The sequence below is a fragment of the Oratosquilla oratoria genome, chromosome 12 (assembly GCF_046742065.1).
Source record: "Oratosquilla oratoria isolate Oo_2021 chromosome 12, ASM4674206v1, whole genome shotgun sequence".
Taxonomy (NCBI): domain Eukaryota; kingdom Metazoa; phylum Arthropoda; class Malacostraca; order Stomatopoda; family Squillidae; genus Oratosquilla; species Oratosquilla oratoria.
Genome location: NC_134788.1, coordinates 22367046 through 22385269, shown reverse-complemented (window position 1 = coordinate 22385269; position 18224 = coordinate 22367046). Strand labels below are relative to the sequence as shown.

General features: G+C 42.5%; 2 protein-coding genes across 4 annotated transcripts; one reads left to right on the top strand and one right to left on the bottom strand.

The window, feature by feature from the left end:
• Positions 1 to 1616: 1616 nt before the first annotated feature.
• On the bottom strand, positions 1617 to 13384 carry LOC143031088 (uncharacterized). Of its 3 annotated transcripts, none has more exons than XM_076194503.1 (2): positions 13137 to 13384; positions 1617 to 6366 (listed from the first exon to the last, which is right to left on the bottom strand). In XM_076194503.1, exon 2 carries the CDS (start codon positions 6152 to 6154, stop codon positions 4613 to 4615), a length of 1542 nt encoding a protein of 513 aa, XP_076050618.1. In that variant the 5' UTR covers positions 6155 to 6366; positions 13137 to 13384; the 3' UTR covers positions 1617 to 4612. The 3 variants fall into 3 exon arrangements, with proteins under 3 accessions (XP_076050618.1, XP_076050620.1, XP_076050619.1); XM_076194505.1 differs by having other exon boundaries at positions 1617 to 6330; XM_076194504.1 differs by having other exon boundaries at positions 13147 to 13384.
• A 931-nt stretch (positions 13385 to 14315) lies between these two features.
• LOC143031087 (uncharacterized) lies at positions 14316 to 16413 on the top strand. Its single transcript, XM_076194501.1, has 2 exons — positions 14316 to 15171; positions 15205 to 16413. The coding sequence occupies exons 1-2, from the start codon at positions 14776 to 14778 to the stop codon at positions 16411 to 16413; spliced, it is 1605 nt and encodes a 534-aa protein (XP_076050616.1). The 5' UTR covers positions 14316 to 14775.
• Positions 16414 to 18224: the final 1811 nt, after the last annotated feature.

Genomic DNA, 18224 nt, shown 5'->3' with positions numbered 1-18224 from the left:
AATTCCTAGGAAAGACCACCCGCTTGCGCGGGATCGGTTTCTGTGGGAGGGGAAGAATGTCTGTAAGAAAATGAAAAGATAGTAGCGTATAGAAGAGGTCTATTGCCACCGGGCGAATTAGCGAGCGATTTGGGTCAGTTTGTGGTCGTGGCTCGGGAAAAATGGACTGGGAGCTTGGACGGCGGCGCCGACGCTGGGAGTAGGATTAGGGTCACCAACAAAAGTTTGAAAATGATAGGAGGCGTAGTAGTAAAGGTGGAAAAACGGAAAAATCTTTAGTGAGAGGTAAACTGAAATGAGATGTAGTATAAGAGAAAGTTGGAAAGGAAGCGAATTTTAGTCGAAGAAAAAGTAAGTGTAGATGTTTGTGCGTGTGGTGTGGCTATGTTCGTGAGAGGTGTGTGTGTGTGTATCTTACGGTGAGTAGAGTTCACTTCCCGCGTGTAGAGCGCATTCCTGATAAGCCACAGGTGGGGCCTGAGTAGCCTGCTTTTCCCCAGGTTGGGTTTAAAATCCTGTAGAGTTGATCCAGTGGCGGTTGGGGGGGGGGTGGGGGGGGGGGGGGGGGGCAGGCGGACTGTGTAAACCCGTCTGCCGACGTCAATGAAGAGGTCGGCCGGCAGCAGCAACGGAGATATCGCGCCTCGCCACCACCGGCGAGCGTGTAGAGCGCGTTCCTGATAAGCCACAGGTGGGGCCTGAGTAGCCTGCTTTTCCCCAGGTTGGGTTTGAAGGTCAGTAGAATTGATTCAGTGGCGGTGCGAGGGGGGGGGGCAGACGGGCGGGTGTTGTACGATATCTTATTTGGCCAAATGACAAGAATCTTATCATCAGAGTTGAATGGATTAATCTAGTGGATGTTGTCAATTACCTTGGAAACATGGTTCCCCTACAAGAAAGACCTGGGGCAATAGTGTGATTGATTAATTGACTAATACTTATTTCTGAGTATTCAGCAAGGGTGATGGGGGTGGGGGGATTACTCCTAGGTGGCCATTTCTTAGAGGGTGGTAAATCAACATTTTGGTATCTGCATCAAGAGCACCACTACATGTATATTTAACTTTTGTAGACTATAGCAAAATATGAGATTTTGTAGTATATACTCCTGATATGTCATTACATCCCTGATCCACATACTCTTCTTTGCAAATAATTCACTCAAGATATTTATTGTCCTTTTACCAAACATCTGGAATTAGTCAATCTAGTGTCAAAGTGGTTCATTAACCCATTCAACTCCGATGACAAGATGTCTTGTCATTTGGTCAAATAAAACAAAAAATCATAAAACACCAAAATGTTTGATCAAACACCAGAAAAATATGACGTCAGTCCTCGCTTCGCTGCGAGCGAAGCGAGGATTGACGTCATATTTTTCTGGTGTTTGATCAAACATTTTGGTGTTTTATGATTTTTTGTTTTATTTGACCAAATGACAAGACATCTTGTCATCGGAGTTGAATGGGTTAAGTAGTAAATATTTTCAGCAGCTGATTAGTTTTCAAGGTATTCTTGGAGACTATTCATATCCTAATGTTCATGATGGTGGTAAGGAACTAAATAAATATGTAGTTGAAGTCAAGGAAAAGAAAACATCAGTTTATACACATCTTTACTTATAATCGAAGTTTACAACGATTATGAAGGTGCATTCAGCTTTCAAATAGAAAGCCATAAAAAAATTAAAATTAATCCTTTTTACAAGTATTTTGCGTCATGATGCTCATGTCGCTTGGGAGGGATGGTAGTTTACAATATAGACACAGATGTACTTACAGTACCATAAAAGATATATGTTTCAATTAAATAATAGGAAAAGCTTGATTGTTGAGTATCAGAAGTGAAATACTCAATATCCAGATATCAAATGTTTCTCTGCGGTGAACATTATATTTCAGGTCTGTTTGGCATTAATATGAATTTATTCTGAATCAATCATGGCACCCAGCTGAAAGTGCTTCTGTGATAAATTAGATAGTGGTTATGTAGCCTAAAGTAAAAATCTAACTGTTGTCCCTCTACTCATCTATACCATTAAATGATTATTTCTATACATAGCATACGATTTCGACGAATCGTTAAGAAAAATTGGGTCAACTGTAGAATCCATACACACTGATCAATTGTAGAGTCCCCACCTCAACTACACTACGTTCTAGAATCCCACCCCACACACACACACTGATCAATTGTAGACTCCCAACCCCAATCCTGTCTTCTTCACTTACTGAACGGCATTGATCCTTCTGGCATATAAAATGGCTATTCCTTCTCCCCATTTTTTCTATACGTGCAGCCAACTGCACAACACGTTTGCGGCGTGTTTTGAGAAAATAAGCCGTCAAAACTGGTGTGCAAACTGTATACCTTTGTGATGTCAACAATAAAGAGGTTTCTCGACTACATGGGTACCCCGCACCTTGTTTACATTTTGTAATGATGTCACACAAGAACCCGTCTATAATGATAAAGTAATGTACAACCACTGCTATTTGATGGGTACTAACTACAATAGCAACTCTTTGAGACCAACATATCCTGTACTTGTATTCTGAGGTGTAGTTTAACAGTTTTATTTTCTCAGTATTCATTCATCAACTAATTTATATATATATATATACATATATATATATATATATATATATATATATATATATATATATATATATATATATATATATATATATATTACAGAAGGCCCAGTGACAGCTCTTAGTGGTGGTCCTGCATGGACAGCAGAGTTGTCCATTTTCAAAACCTACCAATCCCTTCTCATCATGAAGTGCAGCCCTGATGGGCTGACAATAACTTTCCACACCAAGTTCAATATCCATCAGTTTCAACTATACCTCTTACACCTTTTCACACATAGAAAGCTGACCACAGGCAACTACTCCCCCTCTCCTACTGCTTTCTGCTGGAGATACATAAAGTCACACAGACAACAATCCACTCCTCCAAGACAGATCTGTGGAAGAGCCCAAGGATTGCTGCCGGCCACTGTAGGGCTGCATTTTTTCTTTCCCATTAGCAAAACTCACAGCAATACTTATTTTTGTTCTTGTACATATCAAACGATGTTCCAGTCTATGCATAATATATTGGATTCAAGCTTAAATTTCAGTCCCTCAAAATTACCATAGATGTCATTGACCTTAACCACTTCAGTACGAGTAAAATTCTTGTGCGCAACACCGGCTGCCATATGAATGATGTATCACACTACTCGCATCATAAAATATAAAGTCATTGCTGTATTACTCGTTCTCTTTTACTCTGAGTAATAATAAACACAGAAAATGTGACCAAACCAGTTTACAGATTCTGGTGGTAACTCGTGTACAACTACAAAAATATAATCAAGACGCCTATGCCGGCATCCTCGTGTACCCCCTCACGTCTCATGACGCCTACGTAGGAGTCATCATACCGAAGTGATTAAACATTGCATTTTCTTATCCTTGTCAATTACCCAAGACCACTCCAATAGTTTTCTAGAACTTATTAAAACATCTCTCATATATAACAACTTTGAAGTTGCATAATTGTTATGTCTACTTAATTACATCCACAATTCTTTACACATCACACCTACTGTACTTTGAAAGTAGGAAGATTTAGGTATGAGGCAGTATATCTTCTGGGTTTTGCATACAGTAGATCTGAGCTCAAATCAACTACACATGTCTGCTACTTTCTTTAGTTGAGCAAGCACATAGGGCAAAGATAATAACCCTGTCACAGCTAAACACTCAAATAAATACTTCCTCACATATGATTCCTAAATAGTACAGAAACTCAACCTTTGTTGACATCATACACATACCTAACACTCAAAATGCAAATATATATTTCTGATGTACACAGAAAAGTAAATAATTCAAAGTATATAAAAGAATCTATTAATCCTTTTTGTGCAATTAAATAATACTGCTTTGCAAAAGCTAATATATCTCATCTTTTCATTCATAAATGATATTAATACAGCTAATTGTAACTGTCAGGCAAATGCTACAATCTGCCCAGTAAAGATTTAGAATACAATACGCTTAACCCATTAAACTCCAATGACAAGATTCCTTGTCATTTGGTCAAATAAAACAAAAAATCATAAAACACCAAAATGTTTGATCAAACAGCACCAGAAAAATATAACGTCAGTCCTCGCTTCACGAAGCGAGGACTGACGTCATATTTTTCTGGTGATGTTTGATCAAACATTTTGGTGTTTTATGATTTTTTGTTTTATTTGACCAAATGACAAGGAATCTTGTCATCGGAGTTTAATGGCTTAATCTTGCCCAACTCATATTTTAGATGACTAAAAATGAATAGTAACATAAATTGTACGATTCCTAGTTAAAAAATATAAAAATCAACTCATTTCTTATTTACCATATAGTTCTGTCTGAAGTTAAATTGCAATCTTAACCACGATAATCTGAGAGTAAAGCTTGTGTTCCAGGTTTCTTTCAGGTATAGGTCATCACATCTGTACTGGTAATACTCTTCCTAAAGAAATCTACATGATACAGTTCATATGTGACAGGTTACTCACCTGTACGAGTTCTTCTGTACCCTTGATATCTCTCTCTTTTTGATGGTCACACTAGGAGGGCTTCTCTTCTGTGTGTGTCAATGCATGTCTTTTGAGATTACTCATTCCAGGAAAGGCTGCATCACACAGGCTGCACTTAAAAGGTTTCTTTCCTGTGTGTAACATTTCATGACATTTCAGATTATACTTTCGTGAAAAAGTTGCATTGCAAAATTGACAATGGAAAGGCTTCTCTCCCGTGTGGGTCATCATGTGATATTTGAGATCACCTTTACGTATAAAAGCTGCGCTACACAGGTCACACTGGAAAGGTTTCTCTCCTGAGTGGATCATTATATGATTTTTTAGATCACTTTTCCGTATGAAAGCTTCCACACAAAGGTCACACTGGAAAGCCTTCTCTCCTGAATGGGTCATCACATGCCTCTTCAAATTTCGTTTTCCTGCAAAAGCTGCATCACACAGGCCACATTTCAAAGGCTTCTTTCCTGAGTGTGTCATCATATGTTCTTTGAGGTCAGAATTTTGTCTGAAAGCTGCATCACACAAATGACAGGGAAACGGTCTCTCTCCAGTGTGGGTAACTAAATGCCTTTGGAGAGCACCCTTTCTTGTGAAAGCTGCACTACACAGGTCACACTGGAAAGGCTTTTCCCCTGTGTGGGTCATCACATGATATTTGAGACCAGTTTTTCCTGAGAAAGACGCACTGCATTGGTCACACTGGAAAGGCTTCTCTCCTGTGTGGGTCATTCCATGCCTTTTGAGACCTCTCTTATCTGAGAAAGCTACACCGCAATAGTCACACTTGAAAGGCTTCTCTCCTGTGTGAGTCATCATGTGATATTCAAGAGCACATTTTTGTGAAAAAGCTGCATCACACTGCTCACACTGGAAAGGCTTCTCTCCTGTATGTGTCATTACATGTCTTTCAAGCTTACTCTTTTCTCGAAAAGCTGCATCACAAAAGTCGCATCGGAAAGGTTTCTCCCCTGTGTGGGCCCTAATATGACTCTTAAGTTTATGCTTTTGCGAGAAAGCTGCACTGCAAAGGTCGCACTGAAAAGGTTTCTCTCCCGTGTGTATCATGACATGATATTTGAGATCAACCTTTCGTACAAAAGCTGCACTGCATTGGTTACATGGGAAAGGTTTGTTTCCTGTGTGGTTCATCATATGATTTTTTAAATAACTCTTTCGTGTAAATGCTGCAGTGCAAATGTCACATTGGAAAGGCTTCTCTCCAGTGTGGGACAACACATGTCTATCAAGATCATTCCTTCCTGAGAATGCTGCATCACATAGACCACACTTAAAAGGCTTTTCTCCTGTGTGGTTCATCATGTGTCTTTTGAGTTGATACTTTTGCTTGAAACCTGCATTACACTCTTCACAATGGAAAGGCTTCTCTTTTGTGTGGGTCGTCAAATGCCTATTAAGGTCACTCTTTCCTATGAAAGCTGCATCACATTGGTCACACTGGAAAGGCTTCTCTCCTGTGTGGGTCATCAAGTGATATTTCAGACCACTCTTTCCTGAGAAAGTTGCATTACACTGGTCGCAGTGGAAAGGCTTCTCTCCTATGTGGGTCATTTCTCGTTTTTTGAGATCACTCTTTTCTGAGAAAGTTGTACTGTAAAGCTCACTTTAGAAATATTTTTCTTCTGTATTCATCATAATCGGAGATAACTTTGGTGAGAGCAACACATGACTCACATCAAATCAGGTTTCTATTGAATGATGTGTTATAATATGGAATCTGTTGGTACCTTTGCCAATGAAATATAAATGGTTACATTGTTGTCCTGTAAGAGATGCAAAAATCTGTCATTTTTAATACTTGACACATTCAATCCAAACAGGTGATTCTGTTTATTATTTATATTTGACTGTTTTGAACATGTAATATTGGGAGTAAGGACATTTCATACACAAATCTCCTTATACACAGGTCATCCCATACCCAAAAGGAAGAATTTTACCATTTTGTTTACACAGATACCCAATGAATAGTAAAGTTCTTGGTTGAGAGACCTGAAACAATAAATTTTATGGGACTAAGACTTGTGTCATTTCTACTTGGAATGAAGCTGGGTTACACAAATTTTTGTTTCTTTCTCTGTGAGTGGGACAGTAGAGATAAGAAAAAATATTATGAAAAGAAGGTGTGGATTCACATATTTGAAAAATAAGTTTCCTAGTGTAAGTGACACAAAAATCAACGATGGTATTTTTGTTGGACCATACTCCACAGATTAGGGAGCGGATTGGGGACCTGAATTTTGATGAAAAGCTAAATGATCTTGAAAAAGCTGTATGGCTGTCATTTAAGAAAGTTTGTGCAGATTTTTGGGGGAATCAAAAAGCAAATAACCATTCTGAAATTGTAAAAGATCTACTGACGTCCTACAAGGCCTTGGGATGCAATATGAGCCTAAAATTCCACTTTCTAGACCGTCACTTGGGTAAATTTTTAGTTGTGCACACCTATGCAATATAGCAATAGAATATCAATCATTAATTTTGTAAATTATAATACTTTTATACTACGACTGTCCCTCTGTTATGCTGTACCCCAACCCCTTGTTGCTGTCCTGTACCATTTCTCTGAGTATTCATTTTCTGTGGTGGGGGAAAAGTATACTGCCACCACTTGGATCGTAAGAGGCGAGAAGAAAGGGACAGGGATTGGGACTACGCATCCTTCTCCTTGTAGCCCCACAGGGGACATTCCTAAACAAAAAAGTGAAGGCATAAGAGGGTCTGGGAGTTTTTGGATCAGCACCCTAAGGTTTGGGTCTTTTAATGTGCGTGGATGTGGTACAGATGAGAGTAAAAGGGAAGAGATAGGTAGTATATTTGTGAGAAGAATGATGGATGTGTTGGCTTTGAGTGAAACTAAGTTGAAAGGGAAGGGTGAGTGTAAGTTTGGGGGTGTAAGTGGGAGGATATCAGGAATGAAGAGAGGGCGAGGGAGGGAAGGGGTGGCTATTCTAGTAAGTGAAGAGATAGGTAAACGTGTAGTGGAGTGGAAGGAGGTTTCTTCAAGGTTAATGTGGATGAAGGTGAAACTGGGAGAGGAGATGTGGGTCTTTGTAAGTGCGTATGTTATTTAGATTATTATAGTTTTTATTTATATTATTAATATGATTTTTTTTTCGCATCCGACCTAGATATGGATCAAAAGGTCTGTATACGTCCCATACACATGTGAGTATCAGTCAGTCATATGACCCACACACCCCTCCTCCCAACTACCCCAACCACACTCTGGACTTATTGGCGCCATCCATTTCCTGCCAAGAAATTGCCGAGCTAAACATCACGAGGATCAAGCAACACACACACACACGAACACACACTCATAAGTGCAATCAACCACCAACACATTACATTACAGAACTACCCCATAATAACGAGCTCTTTCCCCTCGGGAAATATTATAATATATAAATAGAAATGTAATAATACTTAAGTACCAGCTGAGCATATTGTGGGAGACTGAATACTCCCACTAAAAACTGTACAAGTACGATTGCTAGTAACCAAACGATTGTGCTTCTTCAGCAGTTTGCTGAACGAAACCGAGCCGCACGGGACAAGCAGCGGAGGTCGGTCGATGTGTTATTATGTACAGCAAGTGACAGGGAAGATGTGATAAATACTATTGATTTAGAACTTAATTGTATAGTGACAATAAGTGATTAAAGTGGAACAAAGTGACAACCAGTGTTTCACAGTCGCCTACACCCTTGGGGATACAGGTCTCCTGTCGGCACGCTCCGCCTTTGTAAGCCTTTGAAAGGGAGGCCTTTTGGATAAGATTTAAATGAGTGCATAGAGGATTTAGGAAGAAATGTCAATGTAATAGTACTGGGAGACCTTAATGCTAGGGTAGGAAATGGTCCAATTGATGGAGTGGTTGGGAAATGTGGAGTTCCAGGAAAGAATCGTAGTGGGGAGTTAATGGTGGAAATGTGTCTAGAGAGAGAGTTGATGATAGCAAATACAGTGTTTTGGAACATGGGAGAGGGTGGTGGATGGAAGTGTGGTAGATAGAGCGTTAATGGATTATGTAGTGGTAAATAGGATTATGATAGGAAGAGTTAAGGATGTACATGTGCTAAGGGGAGAGGGTGGGGGAATATCAGATAATTTTTTGGTAGAAGGTAAGTTGAGAGAGGAGGATAGATGGAGAAAGAGGAAAGGGACAAAAGGTAGGGAGGTGCTTAGAGTGAACTCTTTAAATGAAAAGGAAAAGGAGGAGTACAAGAAGAAGCTGAAGGAGGAGTGGGAGGGAGTGAAGGATAGAGTAGAGTTAGGTGTGGAGGAGGAATGGGGATGGTTCAAGGAGGGAGTCACAAAATGTGCAAGGATGGTGTGTGGAACAAGAAGGACAGGAGGAAATAGAAGGAAGGGTAGTGAATGGTGGGATGAGGAAACAAAGAAGGTTGTAGAAGAGAAGAAGCAAGCTTTCACAGTTTGGCTACAAAATAGGACGAGGGAGTCACATGAGAGGTACAAAGAAAAGAAAAGAGAAGTAAAGCATAAGGTAAAGGAGGCAAAGAGGAGAGCAGATGTGAAGTGGGGTAAGAGTATGACAGAAACTTTTGAAAGTAATAAAAAGATGTTTTGGAAAGAAATTAAAAGAGGAAGAGGAGGCGAATCAAGTAGAGAAGAAAAGGTAAAAGGTGCAGATGGAGAGATGATAATGGAGGAGAAGGCAGAATATTTTAGGGAGTTGCTAAATGTGAAGGAGGATAGGGAGGGAAAGATAGTTGCAGTGGGAGGTGCTAGGAAAATGACTGTGATGAGTGAGGAAAATGGAGGAGAAATAAGGATGAAGTGAAGGCAGTTGTTAAGATGATGAAAGCAGGTAAGGCACCTGGTTTGGATGGATGCCATGCAGAATGTTTAAAAAAAGGAGGTACAGTGATGGTGGACTGGATGGTGAGGTTAATTAATGTTTGCTGGAGAGAGGGTAGAGTGCCGGAGGACTGGAGGAGTGCTTGTATAGTTCCACTTTACAAGGGAAAAGGGGACAAGTGTGAATGTAGTAGTTTCAGAGGGATTAGCTTGTTAAGTGTAGTTGGGAAGGCTTATGGGAGGATCTTGATTGAGAGGATTAGGAGAGGAACAGAGGGAGTAATTGGTGAGGAACAGTGTGGATTTAGGACGGGTAGAGGTTGTGTAGATCAGATCTTTGTGGTAAGAAAAATATGTGAGAAAGCTATAGGAAAGAGGATGTTTTTTGGGCTTTTATGGATCTGGAAAAGGCTTACGATAGGGTAGACAGAAAGGCACTGTGGGAGGTTATGCAGATATATGGGATAGGAGGAAAGCTTCTAGAGGCTGTCAAGAGTTTTTATGAGAGTAGTAGAGCTTGTGTCAGGATTAGAAATGGAGAGAGTGAGCGGTTCGAGGTAAAGGTGGGACTTCGTCAAGGATGCGTTATGTCGCCCTGGCTGTTCAACTTATACATGGATGGGGTAGTGTGAGAGGTAAATGCAAGGGTAGTGGGTCAGGAATTGGAGATGGTTAAAGAAAATGGAGAAAAGTGGGAGGTGAGCCAGCTGTTGTTTGCAGACGACACTACGCTTGTGGCAGGATCGGAGGAGGGATTGAGAAAGTTGGTGGCAGAGTTTGGGAGACTATGTGATAGAAGAAAGCTAAAGATAAATGTGGGTAAAAGGTGGTGAGATGTACAAGGGGTGAAAGTGGCAGTAGACTGGAAGTGAGCATTAAGGGAGAGAGACTGGAGGAAGTGGATAGTTTTAGATACTTGGGTGCAAATGTGGCAGGAAAAGGTGGAGGTAGAATGTAGATTGAGAGAAGCGAGTAAATGCCTTGGTGGATTAAAAAGTGTAATGAGGAATAGACATTTGGGAATGGATGCTAAGAGGAGACTGTATGAAGGAGTGATTGTGCCAACAGCACTGTATGGGGCAGAAACATGGAACATAAGAGAGGAAGAGAGGATTTTTAATGTATTTGAGATGAGGTGTCTGAGAAGTACGATGGGGGTTACTAGGCTAGATAGAGTGAGAAATGAGGAGGTAAGGAGGAGAATGGGGGGTGGAAAGGGAGTTGGGAGATGGGGTTGATGAAAGAGTATTAGGATAGTTTGGACACATGGAAAGAATGAGTGAAGAAAGACTATTAAAAGAGGTATGAAAGGCAGATGTGGAGGGAGTGAACATGAGGGGAAGGGGAGTTTGGGGAAGAGGGGAATGTCTGTTGAGGAAGGACGGGAGAGGACAGAAGACGGGTGAATGGAGAATGGTTGTATATGGATGATGTTGTGATGCATGAGGTGGAATGGGCAAGGGGATGGGGGGTGAGGTAGTATGTGTGAGCAAAATTTGACACAGCCCGAAGGGATTTCTCCCCGTCTTCTCTTTTTATGCATGGGGGGACGGAGAGGGGGGGTCGCCGATTTAATGAAGCGGCCTTGCTGTGGATGTGCTGTGTCTTGCAACACTTCTTCTGACTCAGGGCAGTGGACAAGGTGCAGGGATGACCCGTCATCCGGGAGGTGCTAAGATAAGAGGGAGGGTGGAGGGGTGTGGAGTGTATTCAGGGATGGAATGGGTGGGAATGATTTTGGCTACCACCCCTGTAAGGGGGAAAAAGCCTTGGTATATGTATGTATAATACTTCAACATAATATGCAATTTTATTGGCAGAAATAAATAACAAAAAAGTTGCTAAAACTAAACTACTAACAAAGTCATGGCAGTTGATACGCCATGTTTGTTTAGATAGATGCTGGGGTCAAAGAAATGAAAGGATGACAAATTCGTCGATTCTAACCTAACCTAGCCTATATTTAGTAATTCGGTACCTCAAATTCTAAAGATCATCTGGGTCGTCGTCGTCACGGATGTTGACGGCCAGATTATTATTGTGCCTTGGGCAATTAATAGACGACAGCAGAACCCGTGTTCTCTCATAATGTCCAAGGAAGCCCTATTGTCTTTGTAACAGCACTTATTATTGTCACCTGGAGTTGGAGAACACCCAATCCACAATGTGAAAGCCATAGTCTTATTGACAGTGACTGGACTGGACAGACGATAGCATGGCACCTGTATCATATCCTAGTGACTTTGTTCGTTAGTAGATTTGCTTGTAGCAATTTTTTTTTGTATTATTTTAGTTGTGCACACCTTCGCGATATAGATAGTTAGTTAGTTAAGGTTTATTCAACAATATAAAATACAATTTATACATACATATATACAAAATTTTTACAAAATCAGTTGTTGAAAAGGGAGAGCGAGAAGCAAAGCTTATGGGGAGTTGCTCTCCCTTTAAGGATTTTTTTATTTTATTTATTAATTTTTGTTACATGTTAGTATGATAAATACATACACACAAATATACACACATACATACACATATATACACACACACACATAATGAGATATAGCATTAGGAAATTAAAGATTAATTTTTTAAATATAATACATGAACATTATATGCAATTTTCTTGGTGGAAATAAAAAACAAAAAACCTTGCTACAAGCAAATTTACTAACAAATGAAGCCAATAGGATATGGTATGGATGCCATGCCAGTCCAGTCACTATCAGACAACGGCTTCATATTGTAGACCAGCTGTTCTCCAACTCCAGGTGACGTTAATAAGCAATGTTACAAAGACTTTATGAAAGAAGATGGGGTTCTGCCGTGATCTGTTAACTGCCCAAGGTACAATAATAATCAGGCCGTCTGCATCCATGACAACGACCCGGATGATCTTTAGAATTTGAGGTACTGAATTACTATTCCTAAACATTGGTTAGGTTAGGTTAAGTTAGAATAGACTAATTTATCATCCTTCGTTTCTTCAACCCCAGCACCTATCAAAACAAACATGACATATTCAACCGCAGTGACTTCGTTCATTATAAAATAGGTTTTAGCAACTTTTTTGTTATTGATTTCCACCAAATCATATATTACATTGATGTATTATAATTTACAAAATTAACAATTATTTTTCTATTGCTATATCGCATAGGTGTGTCACTTGGACTTTTTCCCTGCAACTCTTAGCACCATCAGTGATGATGAGCATGTTGAAAGGCTTTACCAGGATGTTCTGAACAAAACAAGGAAACCCAGCATCAATGAAAGTGGAGCTCTTCAATGTTGGCTGATTACTGTAGGACACAAAATACACTTGAAAATCATAAATTCCTACATTTAAAAGGTAAGTTTCATTGAAATATGAGCCTCATTTATTAGTTATAATTGTTTAAAAACTAATATGCTATCACAGAAAAAATATGCCTGATAGAACAATTCTGAAAACATATTTGAAATTAGTAGAAAAAATCTATGAAGCTCATCTCCTTTTGCTTGTGGAACAGATACTTTAATAAATTTTGTTGGCTAGTGTAATCAGAATCTAAGACACTTGCCTGACAACCACCTAGTTATTATCTTTTTTAATGTGTTTACAATTTTTATCGCTCTTCTTGATCTCAGAAATATTCCAAGTTTCAATGTTTCTTGCAACCCAATATCTCCATCAGAAACTTTCAGTGTTAATTACAATTAGCAATACCTTATGTTACCTGAGGAAGTTCGATTACTTCCTGTAGATCCCGTTGAAAACAACAGTAATTCATGAATCTAGCTACAATCCTTTTCATTGCGAGGTGTTGTACTTTTGTAGCAGTATGTCTATACAAACGATATCCTATATAATCCCCTAACTGTCTATAACGCGCTTCGTTTTTGTTTTACATCTTTTGTTTATTTATATCATCTATACTCAATTTTCTTCATTCACTATTCTATTTTACTTTTTCGATTGGCAATTTTCATGCAACTTAGTGTAAACTTGAAACCCACTATCGGAGAAATCATAACAGAAGTACCATCTGTAGTACTCTTCAGCAGAATGATAGTCGAAACATATGGATCTCCTGTACCACTGATATTATTTCTCATTTAGAAATGTTATAATATTACAGTTTCCCTTTATTACAAATATACCCTTCCAACTAATTTACATCTATGTTCCTGGCTGTGAATAATTAAGTTCTTTCACGTCTTCTTCATCTTTGCTCTTCTTCCTGGTGTTTCGTTTTCTACCGTAACGGATTCGTTTATTGTCATAGCATGCCCTTTTTATTTGTTTCCCATTCTCTGTATATTTTTCAGTCCACTATTTTTCTATTTCTGTAATTTTAATGGTCTTTCGTTTTTATTCTATTTGGTAATTCTTTTACTTCTAAAATTTTAACTGTATCTTTAATTGATCTTGTTCCATTTGCTTCTCTTGCCCTCTATGTCTTCCCACATAAAAAAAAAAAAAAAATCATAATATCTGCCATGCATACTCATGTACTTTGTCCTTCCCACTATTTATTGATGCGTGCCCCCTTTTTTTCAAATCCCGTTTTAAATTTTCTGCATATAATCTATATTTCCTATTAAGTTTATTGCGTTTCAGGTACAGAGCCAATCTAGTAATACTATATTTTTTCAATACGTCTTTCTTATCAACATTTAGTAGCAGTTATTGATAATCACCGAGTTTCTGCGTTTCTGTTATTCTTTTTTTTTTTCGACTCCTTAACGGCGAGATCCCCACGGAATAAAAATATTCTATTTTTCTAAAACTGCCTTATATTCTCACTTTTCTTAACTACATCTGGTAAATTATTATAATGACGATATTTTCAAATGAAACTTATATTCCTCGGAAGGAGCTTACGACTGTATACTGTGGCGAAATTGCATGTATGAATGTTGCATAGTGTGCCTGGATGGTTGGTATGCGTGTAAGTGATGCGTGAATCGGAGAGTCGAAGCATAAGCAAGGGGGTATGTAGCGAGGGTATGCATGGGGGGACGCCAGGGGGGGGGGTCCCGGCGTCGCTCGCCATACCTCGCATAGAGAGAGTAAGCCTAGCACTGGTGCTGAATACACGTGTAAAATCCTCATGTTCGCTAAGCAGAATAAACAAGAGAAGACTGAACTCCTGCCTTTCCCTGATCCGGACAATTGTAGGCGTGAACTTGTCTTTAACTCGTGATTCCATGATCACGGCCCATGTGCAATAGAAAAAGGGGAGTTAATGTACATGCGAGTACGTAACAAATGGCGTCAGAAGCGGGATCAGGTTGAAGTGATAAGTGACGATATCGAAGTGATAAGTGGTTTGATATTGAAGTGATAAGTGACTCAAGTGATCATGGATGTCACCGGTGATAATAAAGACATAGAAATTGATGGTAAAGACATAGAAATTGATGGTAAAGACATAGAAATTGAGGGAAAGCAGGAGTCGAGTGTCATGGCGTCGATTGAATGTGAGGACACGGTGTTGCACCGAGAGGCTACTGAACATGTATCTCCTCAGTCAGTGTTGCTCTTGGCACAACACTCAGTGGCCGAGATGTTGAAACATCAACAACAGGTCATGGCAGATATGCTTGCGATTCAAATGGATCAACAAAAACAGGTCATGACTGAAGTGAAAGAGGAACTGAGGGCTATAATGGGGGAGAACATGGGATCGTTAGAAACACGTGCTAACCAGTATACTGACGACGTGTACCACCGTGTGAAGGAAGAGGTTAAGGAGGAGGTGGTGGCAGTGAAAGAAGAGGTTAAGGAGGAGATGAAAGCAATAGAAGAGAGGTACCGTGAGCACATGCAGACGTGTCTTGACAGGGTATCGACACTGGAGGCGGTTTTGGTGAGACAGGAGAATGGGGAGATTGCAGCCAATCTCGATACCGTGACATGGTGCAATTTTGCTGAGCGTCGCGTAGCGGTGAGCACAATCACCCCACCACCCTCACCTCCTCGTAGCCTCTCGCCACCACCGGCGTCTCTACAGCCGAGGGGCGAATGTTGCCACGTGAACCCAGGGGACGACCTCACAGGGAGACGTCTGGGGAGTCGTTCAAGTGAACTGCAACCCCGAGGGGCCTGTGGAGGTGGTGAAGTCACGCGGTACGAGAAAGAGAGGAAGGTGATTGAATATGACGGGAAGGTGTCTTGGGACGCGTACCAGGCACAGTACGATGTGGTTGCAGCTCGTCATAGGTGGTCACAGGAAGAGAAGGCCTTTCAGCTGGTGAGTGTGCTGAAAGGGCAGGCGTTGGAAGTACTGGAGCACTTAACCCCCGCTCAACTGCGATGTTACGACAGTGTGGCTGGGGCTCTCCGGCGTCGTTTCGGCAGGAGGCGGCAACCGGAGGTGTTCCGGGCTCAACTGAAGACGAGGAGGCGAGGGAAGGACGAGGCCCTTCCCTTACTAGCGCAGGACGTGGAAGCGCTAGTGAGGGGCGCTTACCCCATGGCCACGGAGGACACCGTGGACATGTTGGCCAAGGACTGCTTCGTGGACGCTCTTCACGATAGGCAGTTACAGATCCACGTGAAGCAGGCTGCGCCCAAGAACGTGAGAGAGGCTTTGGCAAGGGCAGCGGAGTTTGAAGCCTTTCTCATGAGCGTCAGCCCTGCTGCTCCCCCTCCCAGCGACGCGTGGAAGCGTCCGAGCCGTGCTTGGGCCAGGCGTGCGCAGGCAAGTAGCAAACCATCTCAACCTGGTGGGAAGGTGAGCTCCAAGCCTTTCAAAGGATCGTGCTTCGACTGTGGTCAGGTAGGTCACAAAAAGCACGACTGCAAGAGGAGGGCACGGTCGCTGGAGGACGGAATGCGACCGGTGTTCGAGCCCTGCTGCTGGAATTGTGGAATACGAGGACACAGTTCCCCTGAGTGCCGCCAGCCCAAGGGGGTGACGCCGTCGGCGGGAAACTTGAAGCAGCTGGGGGCCGGGGCACCTTCCCAGCAGAGCACTCGGGCGCCCCAAGCCAACTAAGGTGTCGTCAGGTGGCGGCGTCCGACGCCATCAAGGTGACAGGGAGTATCAATGGACGCCAAGTGGAGATGGTAGTGGATACGGGGGCAGAGAGGACCTTCGTGCGAGAGGGAGTCCTACCAGAACGTGGTGTGAAGGGCGTGGGTCAGCAACTGTGCGGTGTTACAGGAGACTGTGTACCGGTGAAGGGACCGGTGTGGGTGAATCTGGCTGTAGGCAGGGTGACTGAACGCCTGCCTGTACTTGTGGCGGAGATGGAAGATGAATGCCTGTTGGGGTTGGATTTCCTTGATCGCGTGGGGGCGTGTGTTGATCTCCAGGAGGGTAGGATGTCAGTGAGAGGCTATGAAGTGCCTTTGAATCCTAATGGAGAGCTCGCCACGAAGTATGAGGTAAGGGAACCCAGAGGGCAGAGATCTCCGGCCGTCAAGTCACCCAGCCAAGGTAAAGCACGGAAAGGAAGAGTGGCTCGCACCTCTGCTATTACGACCTTGCACCGCCCCGCATCCACCAATATCGCCACCGCTAACAGCAAGATGGAGTCACAGAAGGAGGAGAAGAAACAAAAGGACCTACCAGAGGGCCTGCCTGAGTATTTGGAAGACTTGGCGGAGAGGAGTGTCACGCAGCTGACGGCTGAGCAGGCGAGTAGAGTGAAGGCATTACTCGCACAGTACCGTGACGTGTTCAGCAGTGGAGACATGGACTTGGGTCGCACGTCATTGGTTCAGCACAGCATCTATACCAGAGATAGTCCTCCCATCAAGCAGGCGCCTCGTCGGGTACCACCAGCAAAGAGAGAAGAAATGGAGAAGCTTGTCCGAGAGTTGGCAGCAACGGGAGTGATTGAGCGGTCAGACAGCCCGTGGTGCTCGCCGGTAGTCCTAGTGACGAAGAAGGACGGAAGCCGTAGGTTCTGCGTAGATTACCGGGCGCTGAACGCCGTCACTGTCCCTGATGCTTATCCTCTCCCCCGCATCGACGAGACGTTAGACGCTCTCAGTGGGGTCCAGTGGTTCTCCACGCTGGACTTGAAGTCAGGCTATCATCAAGTCGAAATGGCGCCTGAGGATAAAAAGAAGACAGCCTTCTCGATTGGGCAAGGCCTGTGGCACTGGAACGTGATGCCCTTTGGCCTCATGAACGCCCCTGGAGTCTTTGAGCGTCTTATGGAACGTGTACTCGACGGTATGCAATGGAAGGCGGCAGTCGTCTACCTAGACGACGTGCTGGTGTTTGGAAACAGCTTCGAGGAGGAGCTGGCTAGGCTCACAGAAGTGTTCAGCCGAATGAGGAAGGCTGGCCTGAAGCTGAATCCAAAGAAGTGCACTCTATTCAAGTCAGAAGTGCCGTTTTTGGGACATGTCGTTGGAAGGGAAGGTGTGAGGACGGACTCACTCAAGGTCACCGCTGTGGAAGGATGGCCAGTCCCTCAGAATGTCTCGGAGCTGCGCAGTTTCCTGGGCTTGTGCACGTACTACCGGAGGTTTGTGGCAGGGTTCGCCACTATCGCCGCCCCACTGCACCATCTGACGAGGAAGGGAGCAGCTTTTGTGTGGAGCGAGGAGTGCCAGCAAGCTTTCGTGGCACTGAAGCGAGCGTTGGTGGAAGCGCCAGTGCTTCCCTACCCACAAATGGGCTTGCCGTACATTGTGGACACGGACGCGAGCCAAGAGGGTGTGGGAGCCGTGCTGTCACAGCTTCGTGATGGAACGGAGTATGTGGTGAGTTACTACAGTGCTAAGTTTAACAAGGCAGAAAGGAACTACTGCGTCACACGGAAGGAGTTGGCAGCGGTGATGAAAGCACTC